Source organism: Labrus mixtus, chromosome 16, assembly GCF_963584025.1.
Source record: "Labrus mixtus chromosome 16, fLabMix1.1, whole genome shotgun sequence".
NCBI lineage: Eukaryota > Metazoa > Chordata > Actinopteri > Labriformes > Labridae > Labrus > Labrus mixtus.
In genome coordinates, this window is record NC_083627.1 from 17,349,530 (window position 1) to 17,366,844 (window position 17,315).

Consider the following 17,315-nt stretch of genomic DNA (forward strand, 5'->3'; position numbering starts at 1 on the left):
AGTCATTGTGTTTTAGATATGACGTCATAAGTCATAAGACGGACAAAGAGTTTCACTACATCCTGACACAATATAGGGGCATTGACACACAGTTGAAGAAGTTGTTCTGTGTTGTTTTTGAGAAGCTCTAATATAAAAGGTTCTATGCTTTGGTGGATTTTTTATAGTTAGGAGAGATTTGATCAATTCAATGTACATTTGATTTAATAAACATCCCTAAAACAAAATCACTTACCAATTTTCTAGGTGAGTTTTGTGATTCCATAAAATCTCACTTGCCATAACTAAAAGTAAAGACTGTGCTCATTCCCAAGCTTAACCATGGAGTTATATCTCTGCCATGTTTGGTCAAGCTTTCCGGCGACCAGCCTGGCAGGGGCTGAACAGAGGAATATTGTTTTGTTGTGGTTGAAGTACAAAACCAGACCAAACCCCACTGACTCATCATCCACCAATCGCCTAAAGTATGCAAATTATGGAAGCCATGGTAACAAGAAGAAACAGGAAGTTGTGGTGATGTCACTCTGTGTTTTGAGCTCTTGATGGGAGTTTTTGTTTTCAGTGGAGATAGGGGATGTTTTTCCGCGTGTGTGCACGCCTGTGAGTGCACAGTCACACTGAAAAGTGTATGACGGCAGCCAGGAAGTCTTTGGCTGGAGCCTCGGAGCAGACAGTGCCACTGAGCTTACAACTGACCCCATAACTCAGTGACTCTACCAGCCATTAGCATCAGGCATCTTAACCTCAGCATGGCTTTTAACAGCCAGACTGGGAGCTTTCGAGAGCTGCCTGCTCAAAGCCTGATGTCACCATGTCGGCAGAATTATTGGGTTTCAGGTCAACGGTCAAACAAACTTACTGACCTCGATCTGTATGTTACATTATCCCCATTTCAGCTACATCACACATCAGACTTATTTGCCATTATGTGTTGGTCCTCACACTGACTGGTCTGACATCGTTCAAAGACAACATAAAGCTGCTAATCAAAGAAGCTGCACTAGTTTGAAATCAATCTGTAACGCTGTGCACCACCCACAGACCTCAGATCAGATGAAGTCATGCTCTGTAAACTCTCTCTGTGTCTCTCCCTTCTTCCCCTGCCTTTCACAACACATGCTAACACTTCTCATTTACGTAATGGTGCTAGGAACTGCGTCACTGTCACAGCTCTGATACACCAAATGCTGTGTGTGTGTGTGTGTGTGTGTGTGTGTGTGTGTGTTCATGTTGAGTGTGTGTCTACCTGATGGTGTGTAAGAGAGAACATCTGTGCTTTGCTGATGAAGTCATTGAGTTTCTATACTGTACACGTGTGAGAGTGTGGTGGTGTGTGTGATGTCATTGTGTTTGTGTGAGTGTACATTTTTGTGATAGTTTGTATGAACTTGTAGTTGTGAAGGTTTGCATTTATGTGTGTGTGTGTGTGTGTGTGTGTTTTATACAGTTGGCTAGATAGAGGGTCGTCAGAAAGAGAGTGAGTCTGTTCCTAGGTTCTAAAGTTGTTTGCTGAAGTCCCTGGCCAGTGGTTTATGACAGGCTGTTTTAACGCTCGATTAACAGGTCCAGCGCAGGCCAGCCGGCCCTGGTTAGCCATCCCCAGTGATTTAAAGACATTCTCCTCTCTCTGGGAGCCCCACACACACACACACACACACACACACACACACACACACAAAGACAACATTAATCTGTAAACTTTATCGATGTAATAGATGCTGCTGTCAATGCTGTGAAACTGCTAGATCTTAATACACACAAAGACAGAAATTCATCCATTTATTTAGAGTCATCAGATGACTTTGTCAGAGATGGAAAACATGTAGCACATATTTAAATTTCTGCAAGCAATGACTGATTTTCAGATTTAAAAAAATTCCAATATGTATGTTTGGATGCAGTTGCAAGGAAAAGTACGGACATGTTTTATACATGTCAAAAGTTGCACTCTGGCATTGAAATATAATCAATTCATAAAAAGCATTTCATACACAAAAGCAACTGTATGTAATTGTGTAAGGCATGCTAGAAATTTGAAGAGAATTCAAAGCACATTACTGCTTGGAAAATGTTTAATGCAGCGATTAATTGCCATGGTAAATGTAAAAGTTTAATAAATGTCAGCATATTTGTAGCTTCAACCAGTCATTTGACTCTGATGGTGCCACTCCTGACTTTAAGTGACGTTAATCATTTAGAGTTTGATCCTCCTGCTGACCTCTATCTGCACAGAATAACTGCTCAGATCCATTCATTGAGAAGCTCTAGATCCTAAAGGGACAGTGGACAGCTGTCGATCACTGGTAGAGTCCATCACCTCTCGAAGGTCGGTGGTTTGATCCTTAGCTCCTGCAGCCACATCTCCGATGTGTCCTTGGGCAAGACACTTAACCCACTTAACTTGGCAGCGTGTGAATGAGTATGAAAGGGACTTATTAATACTGATTGACACTTTACAAATAGCAACCTCTGCCATCAGTGTGTGATTGGGTAGGTGTGACCTGCTGTGTGAAAAAGCACTTTGAGGAGTCAGAAAACACAAAAATATACAAGCTCAAGTCAATTTGCAATTTACCATTTACTGTAGTAATTAATTTCATGCAGGCACAAGTTAGTCAGATGTAGCACTAAAGGACATTATAACTTAATTTGGGTATTACAATTTATTTTATTCTCATGAATGTAATGTACACCATATGATTTTTGGATGATAGCTGAAATCCATTGAGTATTTCAGAGTAATTCTGTTTAGGCTAAATATTTCTATTGCGTATTTGCAGGTGCATGCTATTACATGCTGCAGCACTGAAAAGTGAAATTTGATAGTATGTTCTTATAAACACAGTGTAATAAAAAAGATTGTATAACCTAAACCCATAAAATAAATACACTACACACAACACATTTGTGAATTTGCTGAAATCCTTTAATTAAATAGACATTACAAAATCATTCAAAAACAGAAAGGTTCACTTAACGGTGGAGGCTCTTTTAATATAGCCTAATGAAATATAAATATAGCCTAAAAACATCAAATAGCTGGCTAACCTAAATATTGAAAAATCAGATGTAGGCTACAGTTATAGCTTGGACTCACACTCATGTTACCCCATGATTTGCCTATCTGTCTGTTAAGCCTAGATGTTTCTTTTATTTTTAAAGGGCATGCAAATGTACTCTGATTTAGTTTTAATAGATATGTGTCATGGCATCACAGTCAGAGCTCCGGGGGCTCATACACCAACAGGTAGGAAGGTCGTGACGTAGGCGGCCACCAACCAGCCCTCCTCTTTCCCCCACCCCCACCGTCCCGCCTGCCTACCAGCTGCGTCCGCCGCTGTCCTGTCTGGTCGCCCGGTGTCTGCTCCGCCGCTCCGCGCTCCGCGGCGTTCCCTCCCCGAACCCGACGACTCTGCCTCCTCGTTCACCGCCCCGGCTCCCGGTCCCCCCCCCCCCATCCATCCACCCGGTGAATGCACCAGCGCCGAAACCATGACGGGCATCGCCGCCGCTTCCTTCTTCTCTAATTCCTGCAGGTTCGGGAGCTGCGGTCTTCAGTTCGAGTCTCTCGCCGAGCTCATCGTCCACATCGAGGACAATCACATCGGTGAGTCGGGCCGGAGGAGGGGGGGGAGATGGAGCTAAGCAGCTAGCTCGTAATAGCTAGCGTACCTAGCTAGTTAGCTGAACGCAGACAGGCTCGGGTTTACATTCCGCTATTCCTGCTGCTCGCTCTCCGTCGAGGCTCATCGGAGTGCGAGTTATTCAATAACATTGGTGTTAAATGCCTTGGAAAAAACTCATTCTCTTTGAAATAAGTACCCGGCTGGTTTTAATTCAGCACAAGCCGTCATAGTCACCTTTTACAGCGGTAACTCGACTCCGAGGGCCGCGTAGGTCTAGGTGTAAGTAGCATTCCGACGAGGCAGAGGTTTCACGGCTAACAGTGCAGAGGAGTCGGTTTGTTTACATTTCCAGGCCTGGTGCACAGCAGCCGTGGCACCTCTGGCACCGGTTTGTGTATTGAGCGTCCAAAAGTCTGTCGCTTTTTGACGCTTCAGGTGTCTCAACGCATCTCTTTTTATTCAGTGCGGTTCGATGATGTTGGTGTCACTTCATTAGTCTAACCCAGTTGATGCAGATTTCCACCGAAAATGATTGACTTGTCTTCCTCCTGCAAAAGCTTCAACTTGTTGCTCCGCTTATAAGATGTTCAGTCAACACTGACGTCAGAGAAAGGGAATAATATAAAACGAATGCAAGTATTTTAAGTAGACTTATTGCTAAGTATTAGTAATAAAGACATAATAATACTATTTTGTATTATTGGTAATTAATAGGTACATTTTAAACCCTATTATAAATATAGTCCCTTAAAAATAAATGACACTTTAATGCAGGCAAGTCATTAAATATGAAAATAAGTTCCTTAGCTTTGTTAATGGTGGATTTTTTTTTTCTGCTATTGTGCAGATATAACTGGGAAAAGTGATTCAGATACATTGTAGTAGTATTTTTGATGTCTTATTTTAAGATGCCTCAATGTTCTTTGTCAAGTGTTTTTTTTAATCTAATGTCGTGACTGCGATTGCAGCTGCTGTAATCGTTTTATTTACTGCAAAGGATTAATAAAGTGTTGCTTTTAGGAGCACATTATTCCCTTTTCAGAAAGACAAAATGTTTGAATAAACCAATGGATTAACCTTTAATCCATTATAGCAGATGACAGTATGAAAAGAATGAATAAAGGTGTGGCTAACTGAAGGTGTCAATAAAATGTTCTGAAGTTAATCAGGGGTAGTCATTATTAGTAGTGTGTATCCATCCTCAGGAGGATGTTTGAGGTGGTGGGGGTGAGGGTGATATAATGGCTGCTTCATTGGAGCTAGTCTCCATGGCAACTGGCTGTCTCTAAAGGGGTTGGGGGCAGTAGGCAATATATTGGCTGAGTTATTGCACACCTGCTGTCGCACCAACAAAGAGCGCTCTTGAGGAGCGTGCTGTGAAAGGGATACTGATGCGTGATGTCATGTCGCATGCTGAATAGGACTGATGTGCTGTCATTAAAAAAAAAAATATGAAGGTTCAAGTCAGTTTTGTGGGACTGTGTTTTGTGGGTGAGGAGAAAGTGGTGGGGTGGCGGGGATGTGGACCGAGCTTAATCAGACCATATGCTCGATGAATCAGTTACAAATTAACCAAGAAGACGGAGGATATCAAAATGTGTTTAACGTCTGGCCATGTATACATTTGTGTCTTCCCAAACCAACCAGTATTTATTTAAAAACACATTTTAAAGAACAAAATTGTAAGAATGGATCTTGTTTTTTCAGGCGCTCCCTGATATATGCACCCATCTGGCTCCTAGCTAGACCTTTTGACCCTGACGGTCAGCAGAGCAGAAAGGCCGTTCCCCACTCAGATCACTCGGATTAATGAGTTTCCCCTCTGCCAGCTTCTGCTGGTCCTTGGCAGCGTCAAGATCACACATAAAACCTAATCAATACGACTCCTAGATCAATTACTGAGTGGATGAGTGTGACAGATGGAGGGGATTGAGGTGAGAGAGTGGAAGAGAGTGGGGGTCCGGCATCCAGCGTTCCACGCCCCCTTTTAGTTTTGAAATGGTGCAGCCAAGTGTGAGCTACAATCAATCAGAAGATAAGCTAATTTGATCCAGCATGCAGGCTCCGTCACGTGCAATGCCAGATAAGCTTTTTAAGGCTCTGTAGATAACGGATTGCTTTGATTTTGCTCCATCCTGCAGAGTGCAAAGAGATTATGAAAAAGCAGGCACATACTACATGTCAGATAATCCACACTGAGGTGACAAAAGGCTGGTGCTATCAGACAGAAATAGCGGTTAAAGTGAGTCAGTGGATCTTTCAGGTCAAATCAGTGGTGGTCTGTCCCAGACAAATTTGGTAATTAGCGTAGACTGTGCTGCCCTCTAGTGTTGGTATATCCTAAGTTCTGGAAATCTTTAAAAAAGTCAAACTTTTCTCTTCATCTCGGTATCATATGTGGATCTCAACATATATCTTGTCGGCCTTCTTTTACTCAGCACACAATAGAACGTGGTGAACACAGCAGATGATCCTGTCTTGATCTTCTCCGTGAGAAAATTAGGTCATATGTGGGGCTGCAGTGATGACCTCATCCAATGACATACCTGTAGTGTTTAGATAAGAGGAGGAAATTGGTGATGTGAACTGTGTTTAGCAGTGTTTGGTTGTTGTCGAGGGCTTTGTGCCGTGGCTCTAGGTAAGAACTGAGGAATGTAATGATGTCAGGCTGGTCGGCCCGTGTACACAGCAGCGCTGCTGAGCCGTGTTGCCACCTGCACAAGCACATACCTGCCTCTTACCTCAACAGAGAGCAGCTGGCAGGGGGGGGGGGGGGTGGTGAGGGTGAGTGAGTGAGTGAGTGAGGGAAGGGAGGATGTAGAGATTAAAATCAAGGAAGAGATTTGAAAGAGAAGTTTAAGAAAGGGAAAATATGGGGGAGAGCAAGCACAGGGAAATCCCAAACATCTCGGCTCTGTTTGGACAGAGTTCACTTGGATTTGGTGTTAGACCTAAAATCAAAGGCTGAGCTGAGAGCACATGTTGAGCGAGTCAGGTCCGCATTGTGTTGTTTGAAGGTTCTAAAGCTCTGCTGAAGCATAACGATAATTAACCTACATTATTATCTTGGGATAATTATTCAGCCCAAAGGCAGAGTTGGGCTGTGTTTCTCTATTCACATATGAAAGGGGAATGCAGAAACAATATAATGAAGAAGCGTCATCTGTCTGTAGGAAAATCCCTCTTCTCTGTGGTTACATTGTCTGGAAAATTACGTCAATTGACATTGCATCTGCTGATAGTGCTGAGCAGTTAGGGAGTATTATTGTTTATTGATCTTCAGGTAGAATCATGATTTTGGTGATATAATCATCAAAGCTGACATAATGAATTGTTTGACAATTTATTTTTTCATGTTATGTGTTTATTTAAAAGGGAGACATGCAATGAGCATCACATGCAATGAGCTTCTTATGTCAAATATGAAGTTGATGCCATGCATACTAGCCGTGGGTAATTTGCCACCCCAAAGCTTGTGGATGAAAACGCAGCATTAGACCAAAAGAAATACAGAAACCGTAAAATTATGAATCAGTGGATTGACAGGAAAAAAAAAACATCTGCAACAACTCGGACAATTGTTTAATCTTTTGTGTCATGAAAGTTTCAGAAAAATGAAAGTTGTCATGTTTCAGCCTCTCAGATCTTTAAAAATGTCCAAAGTGGTTAGTGGTTTTTATATGGTTGCTGTACTTGTTAATATGTTGTAATCCTGTAGTTTCCTCACTGACCATCTTAATGAGTCTATGCCAGATGCTTTTTTAATAATTGTTATGAAATACCAAAGAAACACATGTCATGGGATGTTTTATAAACTTAGTCCAATCCATCCTAAGTTACCAGATCCCACTTTGTGACGTGTGACACGGTAAGAAGCGTGCGTTTGTCCGCCATACTTCCTGAATGACCTGTCAGGGTGTAACGGAGCAATTAGTGGATCAGCGTCCCCCAACTGTAAACTGCAGACCCTCTCAGCTCACTCTTCACAAACATCCACATACACCTAGTCACATGGTTTGCCTTTCGGAAGTCGCAGGGCCGGAGCGCCCCACTAATCTCTGGGAAGTGTAATTACAGAGAAGTCTGCCCCCACCTACATCTCCACCCTCCCTCCCTCCTCCTCCTCCTCCTCCTCCTTCTCTCCTCTCCTCTCCCTCCATCCGGTTGCCTGCTGCTCTACAACACTTTAAAATGCTCTCTGTGGCTTAATTAGCAGTCTGCAAAACAAGCCATGCATTCTTTGCCTGGTTTCAAAACATGCACACATGTGAAGACACACACAAAGACTCACCTAGACCCATACACATGTGCACATCCATTGTGGAAACATGCACTGCACTCAGTGTGTATTCAGCAGGGGGCAGCAGTGCTCTGCTGCTGGGAGATGGATGTCTGCGTTGAAGTGAGTAGAGTGTTGATTGGTTGCTGCTTTTTTTTTTTTTTACGACAGGAATGCTAATTAGGGAGATATTTATAGACCCTTAAGACCCTCAAATGGCACAGACAAGCAGCAAACATGCACAGGGACATCATGAGCACATACACACACACACATACAAGACACGACACTCACTTGTGCATTAGTGTTCTTGGTAGCTTAAATGAAAAAAACTTGTGATTTAAATCTGTGAGAATTTATATTTATGTTGTCTAGTGTGTGTGTGTGTGTGTGTGTGTGTGTGTGTGTGTGTGTGTGTGTGTGTGTGTGTGTGTGTGTGTGTGTGTGTGTGTGTGTGTGTGTGTGTGTGTGTGTGTGTGTGTGCTCAGCTTCCCTATTGCCCCAGCGACAGGATCAGCAGTGTGTTAGTTAACTTCCTGTCCTGCTAGGTGAACAGAAGTCGTAAAGCCGGTGAACATTTACTGCAGAGCTCTCTCTCTCTCTCGCTCTCTCTCTCTCTTTCTCTCTCTCTCTCTGCACCTGGCAGAGCCCACCTACACCCCCCCCCCCCCCAGTACTTGTGACTATGCAAGTTAGACTCTTGGATTTATTATTGAAGATGGAAATTCTTGAAGGAGGGTCCTTTGAAATTCCACAATAAAATTGAGTGTATCATACTTTCTAGTTACACGACTGTAAATGAAATACCCTTTGGAGTATGGACTATGAGTTGGACATAAGGAGCATACTGAAAACTTTTTTTTTTTTTTTTTTTTTTTACTATTTACTGATATTTACTTATTCAAACTTTACGGTTTTATTGCGGTCAGACATATTTGTATCTCATGACTCTGCAATCTCATTGTAGGCCTAGGATCATTATTGTGTGTGTGTGTGTGTGTTTGTGTGTGTGTGTGTGTGTGTGTACTTGGGCATGCAGAGGGTTCTGGTCCCTGCATCAGAGCAGCAGGTAGGATTATTAAGGCTCAGCTATAAAAGACCGTCAAAGACCACCTGTGTGGACCACCTCAGATGAGTGTGTTTGTGCGTGAGCCTGTGTATTATTTGTGTGTGTTTGTGGATGCACACCCCTGCTATCCCTTTTCTTCACCTAGCTTCTCCAGCGTTCAAGACACTTAACCATGTATAGAACTATGGTCTACGCAGCAGCAGCAGCTGTGGAAACAGTATTTTCTCTTTGGGTTGTGTTCTTGTTTGCCGGTCTTCTTGGTGTTCTCCCGCTCGGTGGGAAGTCTGCATTCTTTTTTAATTATGAGGTGTGAAAGTCTGAAAGCCAAAGATCTAAGAAAGCCAACACGCAAACACACACACACACACTTGGGGATTAGATGCAAGGAGCGTCCAGAAGAATGCTGTTAAGTGTTGCAGAGAGATGATCCAGCCCTTAGATCTGACGTGCAAAACATTTGCTAACCATTTCGTATAAAGCTGCAGCTATGCCGTCGTGCACACACAGACACAGACATACATAGTCCATGGCATAAACCAAACATGTTGTAATCTAGAGCATGGGTTCTTGTGAATGTTCCCCCTGTTGAACACTTGATGGCACTGGTACTTCACAGATGCAGCCACCCGCAGTGTTTTCATGCACACAGACCCCTGTTTTCCAGTGAGGGGGGTGGGAGGTGGGGCTTTGAAGTTAACACTGCTTCCCTCCGGCAGTGGAAGTTGCCTACTGTAGTGTGACTGATTTAGCAAGTCAACTGGAAAAAGCTTGTGCGTGTGCGTGTGCGTGTGCGTGTGCGTGTGTGGAGCAATACACTGTGTACATTCATGACAGCCTGCAAGTTGTTTTTTCACTCTCTCACAAATTTCTTCTTCACCACATTCAGGCTGTGGGGGTGATTAATCTGCCGTGGGTAGCATTTGGAATGGCGTTAATAGTAAATTACAGAAGGCTTGGCGCTGGTGTGATAATGCGCCATTTATGAAAGCATCTGAAATGTATCTCCAGGCTTTTATATGTTATAAAGTAACACAGAGGACGCAGTGTGAGAATCCCCCAGCAGTCCATCAGCAAGTCTGGCAGGAAGAATAGATGTATGAGTCAGCCACTTACTAAAAGTATTCACACAACATAACCCTCCGCAGAAGCAGTGATGAATCGGTGATTAATCTGAATGTCTCTCTCTCTCTCTCTCTCTCTCTCTCTCAGACACAGATCCACGGGTCCTGGAGAAGCAGGAGCAACAGCAGCCCACTTATCTGGCCCTAAGCTACATCAACAGGTACACACACACACACACATTCACACTCAACCTAATTTGTCTTTCTACAGGGGGCAGCATTGCTCCACCAGTGACAGCTCTTGCGTGTGTGATTGTGAGAAAGTGTGTGTACATGTGGCTTGCGGGGTTATGGGGAGCAGCTCAAATGACAGATGTCTTCCCATAGACCCAGAAGCGAGTGACTCATCCACAGACACAGCACAGAAAACCACACAAGACCTTCCCTCCCGCCTCCCTGCGATGCTCACAGCACAGCCAAGGGCGGCATCTTAGGGTTGCGGCATGTTTGTGTTTTTGTGCGGTGCACCGATGTGTCATGTCTAACTTAATGCTGTGTTAAATCAGCCCAAAATGCAACATTTACAAAGATAACGGGAAAATAGGCCGAGAGGGAAAGTGAGCATGAGGTTTGTTTTCTGCGGTTTATGTTGTCTGTACTTACTACGCCATGTTTGTGATGACAGTTGTGTGTATTTAAAGGGCCAGCTCATTCAGCAGCTCATTAATGTCATGACGTTCCACTTCAGACTTTTCATTTTTTTCCTTGAAGCAGTGTACAGAACAGCCATTATTAGAAATGATGAATCTTTAAAGATCATAGCAACACAAAACTGTACAAGAGAAAAGCACAAACAAAAGAAGAATATGACAAGACAGGGTTAACACAAACAGGGGAGAGAGGATGAAGAGGACTGGTATTAATATCACTCAAATGGTCTTTTGTTACAGCTTGACTTCCTGCCTTTGTTTCCTCCTTAAGCCCTTGCATGGGCTCATTTTTCTTGTACATCTCAGAAGTTCTCCCCTTTGCTAAGTCCAAGATCTAATCATTATTTTGGTAATAAACCCACAAATACATTTTCATGTAAAACATGTTAATGCACTAACATATCAGTTTGGTAGGGTCATTTATTGCCTCCCATTTAAAAGTTGACCTCAGCACGTGAAGCAGGTGTGACAGTTGTTGGTACATGATGATAAATTCTCGTGCCATCTCACTTACTGATGATGCGTCCTTGTGTGTGCCGTCAGGTTCATGACGGATGCAGCTCGCCGAGAGCAGGAGACCATGAAGAAGAAGGCGACGCCCAAGCTGTCCCTATCCATCACTGGCGGAGTGTCCAGGAACAGCACGGCCACGCCCCCTCGCCACACCAGCGGTAACCTGACGCCCCCCGTCACGCCCCCCATCACCCCCTCCTCCTCCTTTCGCAGCAGCACACCCACAGGTACGGCAGGTGTGTGTGTGTGTGTGCGCATGTTGAAATGTGTGTTGACGAAGACGGATCATTTGTGTGGAGTAAATGAAGGTGTTGAATACAAATGAACCCTACTGGCGGTTTCAGGAAAAAAAAAAAAAAAAGGCTAAAGTTATGGTTGCGCCACCAGGACACAATCAATCAAATTCAGACAGCGCTCTGATGAGCAAATGAAGATATTTGTAACGTTGATGCTATGCAGCTTATTTCATACCTGGTGACTGAGCTTAAAAATCCAAACAAAAAACTCAAGAGCAGCAACTCAAGTATTCTCTTCCAATTATCAAAACCTTCAACAAGTTGGTCAGGTGATTGTTTAATGGCGGAATTTTCAAAATGAAAATCTACTTCTATTCGTCAATGTAAAGAGGCTTAAACCCGAGCCAGTGTCTGCTGCGTGTGTGTCTGCAAGTTGTTTGTGTGCTGGCTTTGCTGGCTCCTGCAGTGCACACACCAGTCAACACTCTGCTAATTACATAGCAGCTGTCACGCTGTGTGATCGCATGGGGCCGTGTGTTGCACAGCCCAGGAGCAGATGTCCAATTCCAGCCCAAATGGTTCCAAACATAGTGTTAGGTCTGGGCTTATACACCGGCAGCACTACACACACACACACACACATGCACACGCTCTCTTTTGACATGTGCCAGGGTGCCATCCATTTCCTCATGCTGAGGTGCAGCATTTCCTGTGTGATAGTGGGGGGTCAGTGGGTTTGTGTGTGTGTGTGTGTGTGCATGTGTGCCTAAACATTTTGTTAATGTAGTAAGTGCCTGTGTGTGTTGAAGGTGTTCTGCACGTAACAAAGCACTTTTTTCAGGCCAAGCAATGGGAATAACTCCCACTTAATGATCTCTTTCTCTTTGCCAACCCCTGTGCTTTTGACTCACAACTCCATACGCATATGCACAACACTGCTGTTTTGTTTTATCATCGCTTTCAGTAACATGTGAGCCATGAATGCACCAAAGTAGGAGCAGAGGATAGAGAGAAGTATTGATAAAATGTTACGTATCAACACTGATCGGTGAAGTTCCCAAGGGAATGAATACATGATGTTCTTTTGGGGTCTGACACTTCCAGTATTTCATCTGGGATGACAAGCTTTGTGTGTCTTGATTGTGCCTCCAGGCAGTGAGTATGATGAAGAGGAGGTAGACTACGAGGAGTCGGACAGCGACGAGTCGTGGACCACAGAAAGTGCCATCAGCTCTGAGTCCATTCTCAGCTCCATGTGCATGAACGGGGGAGAGGAGAAGCCGTTCGCTTGCCCCGTTCCGGGCTGTAAGAAGAGATACAAGGTAAGGGGATGAAGGAATACAGAGAAGTCTGTGTGTGAGCTGCACACCAATAGGACACAATGTTTTGTAGCCTCTGATAGAGCCCACACTGGAGCTTTTGTTAGGACATCACATGCTATTATTTTGAAGAGTCACGTTATATATCTAAAATCTTGATGAGAAGCAATGATAAATGGTGCATTTGCTTTGGATGATACGGCTAACAAAACTCTCATTCAGCCTCAGAAGTCCTTGCTCTTTGATTAATGGACATTGTGGTAACATCTATCCAAAAACCCTTCTTAGATTCAAACAGGAGGAGGGTGCACTTGTTGACCTGAAAGGGTTCACTTGTGTAAAGTGACCTGATCGTCCACTCAGAGTCTGACAAAGGGTTTTCATATACAAATTGTGAAAAGGGAGATACCGCAGTAACTTTAGTTTAAAAAAAGGAAAAAAAAGTTGAATAATATGGTAGTCAGTGGTAGCAGAGATCAGTAGTGTTTGACTGTTGGAACCACAAGATGATTTATAACACTGCTACTGATTATCTGGTGAAACAAACATGAGAAATAGACACAATTATGAGTATTGACTGTCAGAGATGCAAACGTTAACAGTGTTTGATGAAACAATGCAACTTTTTTTTAAAAGGTGAAAATTTTTTGGATTTATTTAAACTCTTGACACACTTTTTTTGGGGAGGGAGGGGCAGTGTTGTTTTGGCTAAGCATGAATACATATTGAGATATCCTCAACTAAACTTTGCATTAAGGTCCATGATTCTACATTTTTTCCATGACAGTTGTTTGTGTAGTCGAGCACAAAGAGAAGAAAATGGGAAACAGCCACTCTTGTATTTTACAAAGGTTAAAAGAAAATCAGTCTTTAATCACCTTTGACGCTGAACAATTAAAATGGTTTATCTCTGTGGATGAATCTGTGCAAAATCCAAGGAGTTAAAAACAGCAAATAGTATTTGTGTGGGAACTATTTCTTAGCCAGATGCAGGGGCTTCCTGAAGTTTCCACTGGTTACCTCTGAGACTCACTGTGGCTCTCTGTGATGATGTGAACATATATGCACATTTTCAATCAGCTAGCTCTGTTGGTAAAGGTAGGTGGATTTTCTGACCTTCTCCTCTGCATGTCTCCTCAGAATGTCAACGGTATCAAATACCACGCCAAGAACGGACACCGCACACAGATCCGTGTGAGGAAACCCTTCAAGTGTCGCTGCGGCAAGAGCTACAAGACCTCCCAGGGCCTGAGACACCACACCATCAACTTCCACCCACCTGTCTCCACAGAGATCCTGCGCAAGATCCAAGGCTAGAGCCCGAGGTCGCACCAACCCCCAACACAGCCCTATCCTGACTTTACCTGACCCTTTTATACCCATCCCACACACTAAAGGATCAAGTGCATGCTTTAAGTTCTTATACCTTTTTTATTTCTTTTTTTATTTCTTTTCTTTTTCCTGTCATATTCTTTTTTTTTTATCCATGTTATATCACTTGTATTTTTGGTAAAAAAAAAAATGTATCTTTGTAGTATTTTTAATGTTGTACTTTTGCACATTCGTATATGCTATCACATTATTTTTGTTTCTATTGTTTGACTGACATAAGGTGCTAACTGTAAAAAACAACAGAAAGAAAAGACAAAAAAACAAACGGTGAAAAGAGATGGAGGGAAACTTAAAAAGAAGACATAAAACAGGGCGTGCAACCAAGCCCCGCCCCTTTTCCCCTGCTCTCTCCTGAGTGGGGTGAAGTTGACATCAGAGCTGGTCTAAGGTCAGTGGTAGTCAGTCTTTCATTGTAGAGAGTATGCTGAGCTTAGATCTGCCTTGGTAGTGACTTCAGGGGGCAAAAGTGAAAGTGTTAAGTTATACTTTAAATAGATATATTGATATATAAACAATAGATATGTGTACATACAAATATAAAAGTATTCATGAGCATATACATTGATAGTTACACTTTATTTCCAAGCTTTATTTTATATATTTTTGTCAGTGTTTTAGAGTAGAGGTTTTTTTTTGTATATGAATCAATAAGTGTTCCTTTCATTCCATATTTGCTGAGACGGCCACCTCAGAGGTCAAGATCAGCCGGCTGACTTTGGGAGGCGAGGAGCTTAAAAGGCCTTTCAGTTCAACACACTCTGATTGTGTGCGATATATTTACTGTTGATCAGGAAGGGACCCTCAGTGCTGAACGTATTAGATAGAGGCCCAGGCCAGTAATTCATATCTGAAACATTTTAGCCATCCATGTATTCCATATGTCCTCATTCAGAGTGCCAGAGCTGCGTTCAAGAGACTTCAGCATCATACTTTATTCCAGTTGCCAAGATCTTTGTTGATGTTTGGTTCGTTCCATGATTGTTGCCAACAGCTCTCCACTGCCAAACATTGACCATACCATGTGCCTGACGAGGGGTGGGAGGGGTGGGAAGGGAGTCGTAACACTTAAAACTCTGGAGGTCGCAACATGTGTGGCATGATTTTCAACTTAGTTGCGCCTCAAAAATGTGCGTTTGAGTTGATGTACATTGTCTGAATGTTTTCATGCATGCTTTCCGTGTCGTAAAAAAGAGGAATAATGTGTGAAAGAAAAGGGTGGGTTAATATCAGAAAGAGATTACCATCTACAACCTGTATTTTTTTGTGTGTTGTAGAAGAGCATTCCAGTTCAATGTGTGTATGTGTGTGATGTAAGTAAGAGCTGTGTGTGTGTGTGTGTGTGTGTGTTTATATCAGCAGTTTCCATCTGGTCAGCCTATAGACTGTATTCTGTGTGTGTGTCAGTGCTCGGATGTTTTCTGCTGCCGGGCCGCTGGTTCGACTCCTGTAGAGCAGGATGGCTGGATTGTGTGCCGGCAGTGTTGCGTCATGTAGTGTAGCATTGGCCGACTTGTTAACCCCTGACAGGGATTTCATCATTCATTGCCTCTAGAAAAACAAAAGCGGTGTCATGCGGCGCTGCACAGTGTGCCAAGTCACATTGATCCATGACATCATCTTTTTTTTTTCCTCAAATGTTTTTATCCTGCGGGGGCTCATGAGCTCTATATGCATTCTTTTTTTTTTTTCCATTTGATGGGTACAGTGACCTCTGATATGCACACGCCCTGCACACGTCCTCCTAGCTGCTGTTGCCATGGAAACCACTGCATTAGCTACGCAAAGACACTTAAAAACACTCCATTTTTGATGTTTTCCTTGCACACCTGCATCTGTTCACCCCCTAATTCTAAGGAGTATGTGAACATTATTTAACCCCTTCATTTATTTGTCATATCCTGCTTTACCAATGGCCTGTACCATACACACAATACCTTAAAGCAGTGCTACCTAACAAATAAGCACAACTGTGACCTGAAAGATGCCTAGTTCTATTCTGAATGGATATAAGTGAGCTAATATCTCTTAAATCTTGTCTGTGGACTTAATACCCTGAAAGTAATTCTGAGATATCTTACTTGAGATCGAAAAATCCTTCCCGCCTTTCAGTGACGGAGAACTCTCTCCGTTGGTTGGGATCAGAGCAGAGACAGGATGAGACCTACAGAGACTGAGAGTCTCCTGTTGGTCTGTCAAACACTCGTAAAAACCATCCCCGCTTCACTGACACCCCTGTCACCATGGCAACAGATCCGGCTCTTCATGTGGGGCCAATTGCAGTATTAGGAATACGGGAGTGGAGGAGCAGAGGCTGTGTGCAGAAGGAGGGGACGAGGGAGGGGATTCAATATTCCAGTACAGTGTACAGTGAATGTATTGTAACGTGTTCTGTTGTCAAGTGCTTTTAAATTATATTTTCGTATGTAACGTGGAGACCATTGTTTCCTTTTTGTATGGGGGGGACAACAGGTTCTGAGCAGAGTAACTTGTAAATGATGTCAAACTGTCTTTCTATATAAAAGAGAAGCTGCTTAAATGTAAACAGGAAACTTCAGAAAAAAAAAAGAAAAATAAAGTAAAATGCTCTCAAGCTTTCCGTTTCTGTTATTTCTTCACTTATCAATCTAAATGAAATACAGAACAATCAAATGAATTAAGACGAGCTTAATTTATTCATAAAGATCTTTGCAGTGCAAACTTTTTTTCCACCTTTCTCTCACACGAAAAGGGCTGCATTGGACACAGGACATACAAACACGATTGCCTTGTGATTACTGGGCATGTGCAATTTTTTTCAAGCCTGAATACAACACTGTCAGGAGGAGTCACTCTAATGACAGAAAGTAGAAAGCTGTGTGATGGAGCCCAGTGGACAACGAAGGACACTCACTCATGACATGATCCTGCACAGAATGACTTTTTCCTTACAATTCTATTTTCATATCTTTAAACTAAGTGTCCTGCTAGTTCTTCAGAGTACCTCTCCAATGAAATAAGAAGACCAACATCTGACCAATTATTCAGTCACTCTTTGATCACTAAAACATGAAGGAGGTCACAATAAGAGGGAGGCGGGGTCACAACAAGTCTCTCGACAACTTATTCTTATT

The 17,315-nt window shown here is 42.9% G+C and overlaps 1 protein-coding gene across 1 annotated transcript; it reads left to right on the forward strand.

Moving 5' to 3' along the window:
- The first annotated feature begins 3,325 nt into the window (after positions 1-3,325).
- Positions 3,326-16,795, forward strand: jazf1a (JAZF zinc finger 1a). The gene is made up of 5 exons (XM_061060532.1): positions 3,326-3,607; positions 10,184-10,256; positions 11,289-11,485; positions 12,647-12,816; positions 13,954-16,795. Exons 1-5 carry the CDS (start codon positions 3,493-3,495, stop codon positions 14,128-14,130), a joined length of 732 nt encoding a protein of 243 aa, XP_060916515.1. The 5' UTR covers positions 3,326-3,492; the 3' UTR covers positions 14,131-16,795.
- The last annotated feature ends 520 nt before the right edge of the window (positions 16,796-17,315 follow it).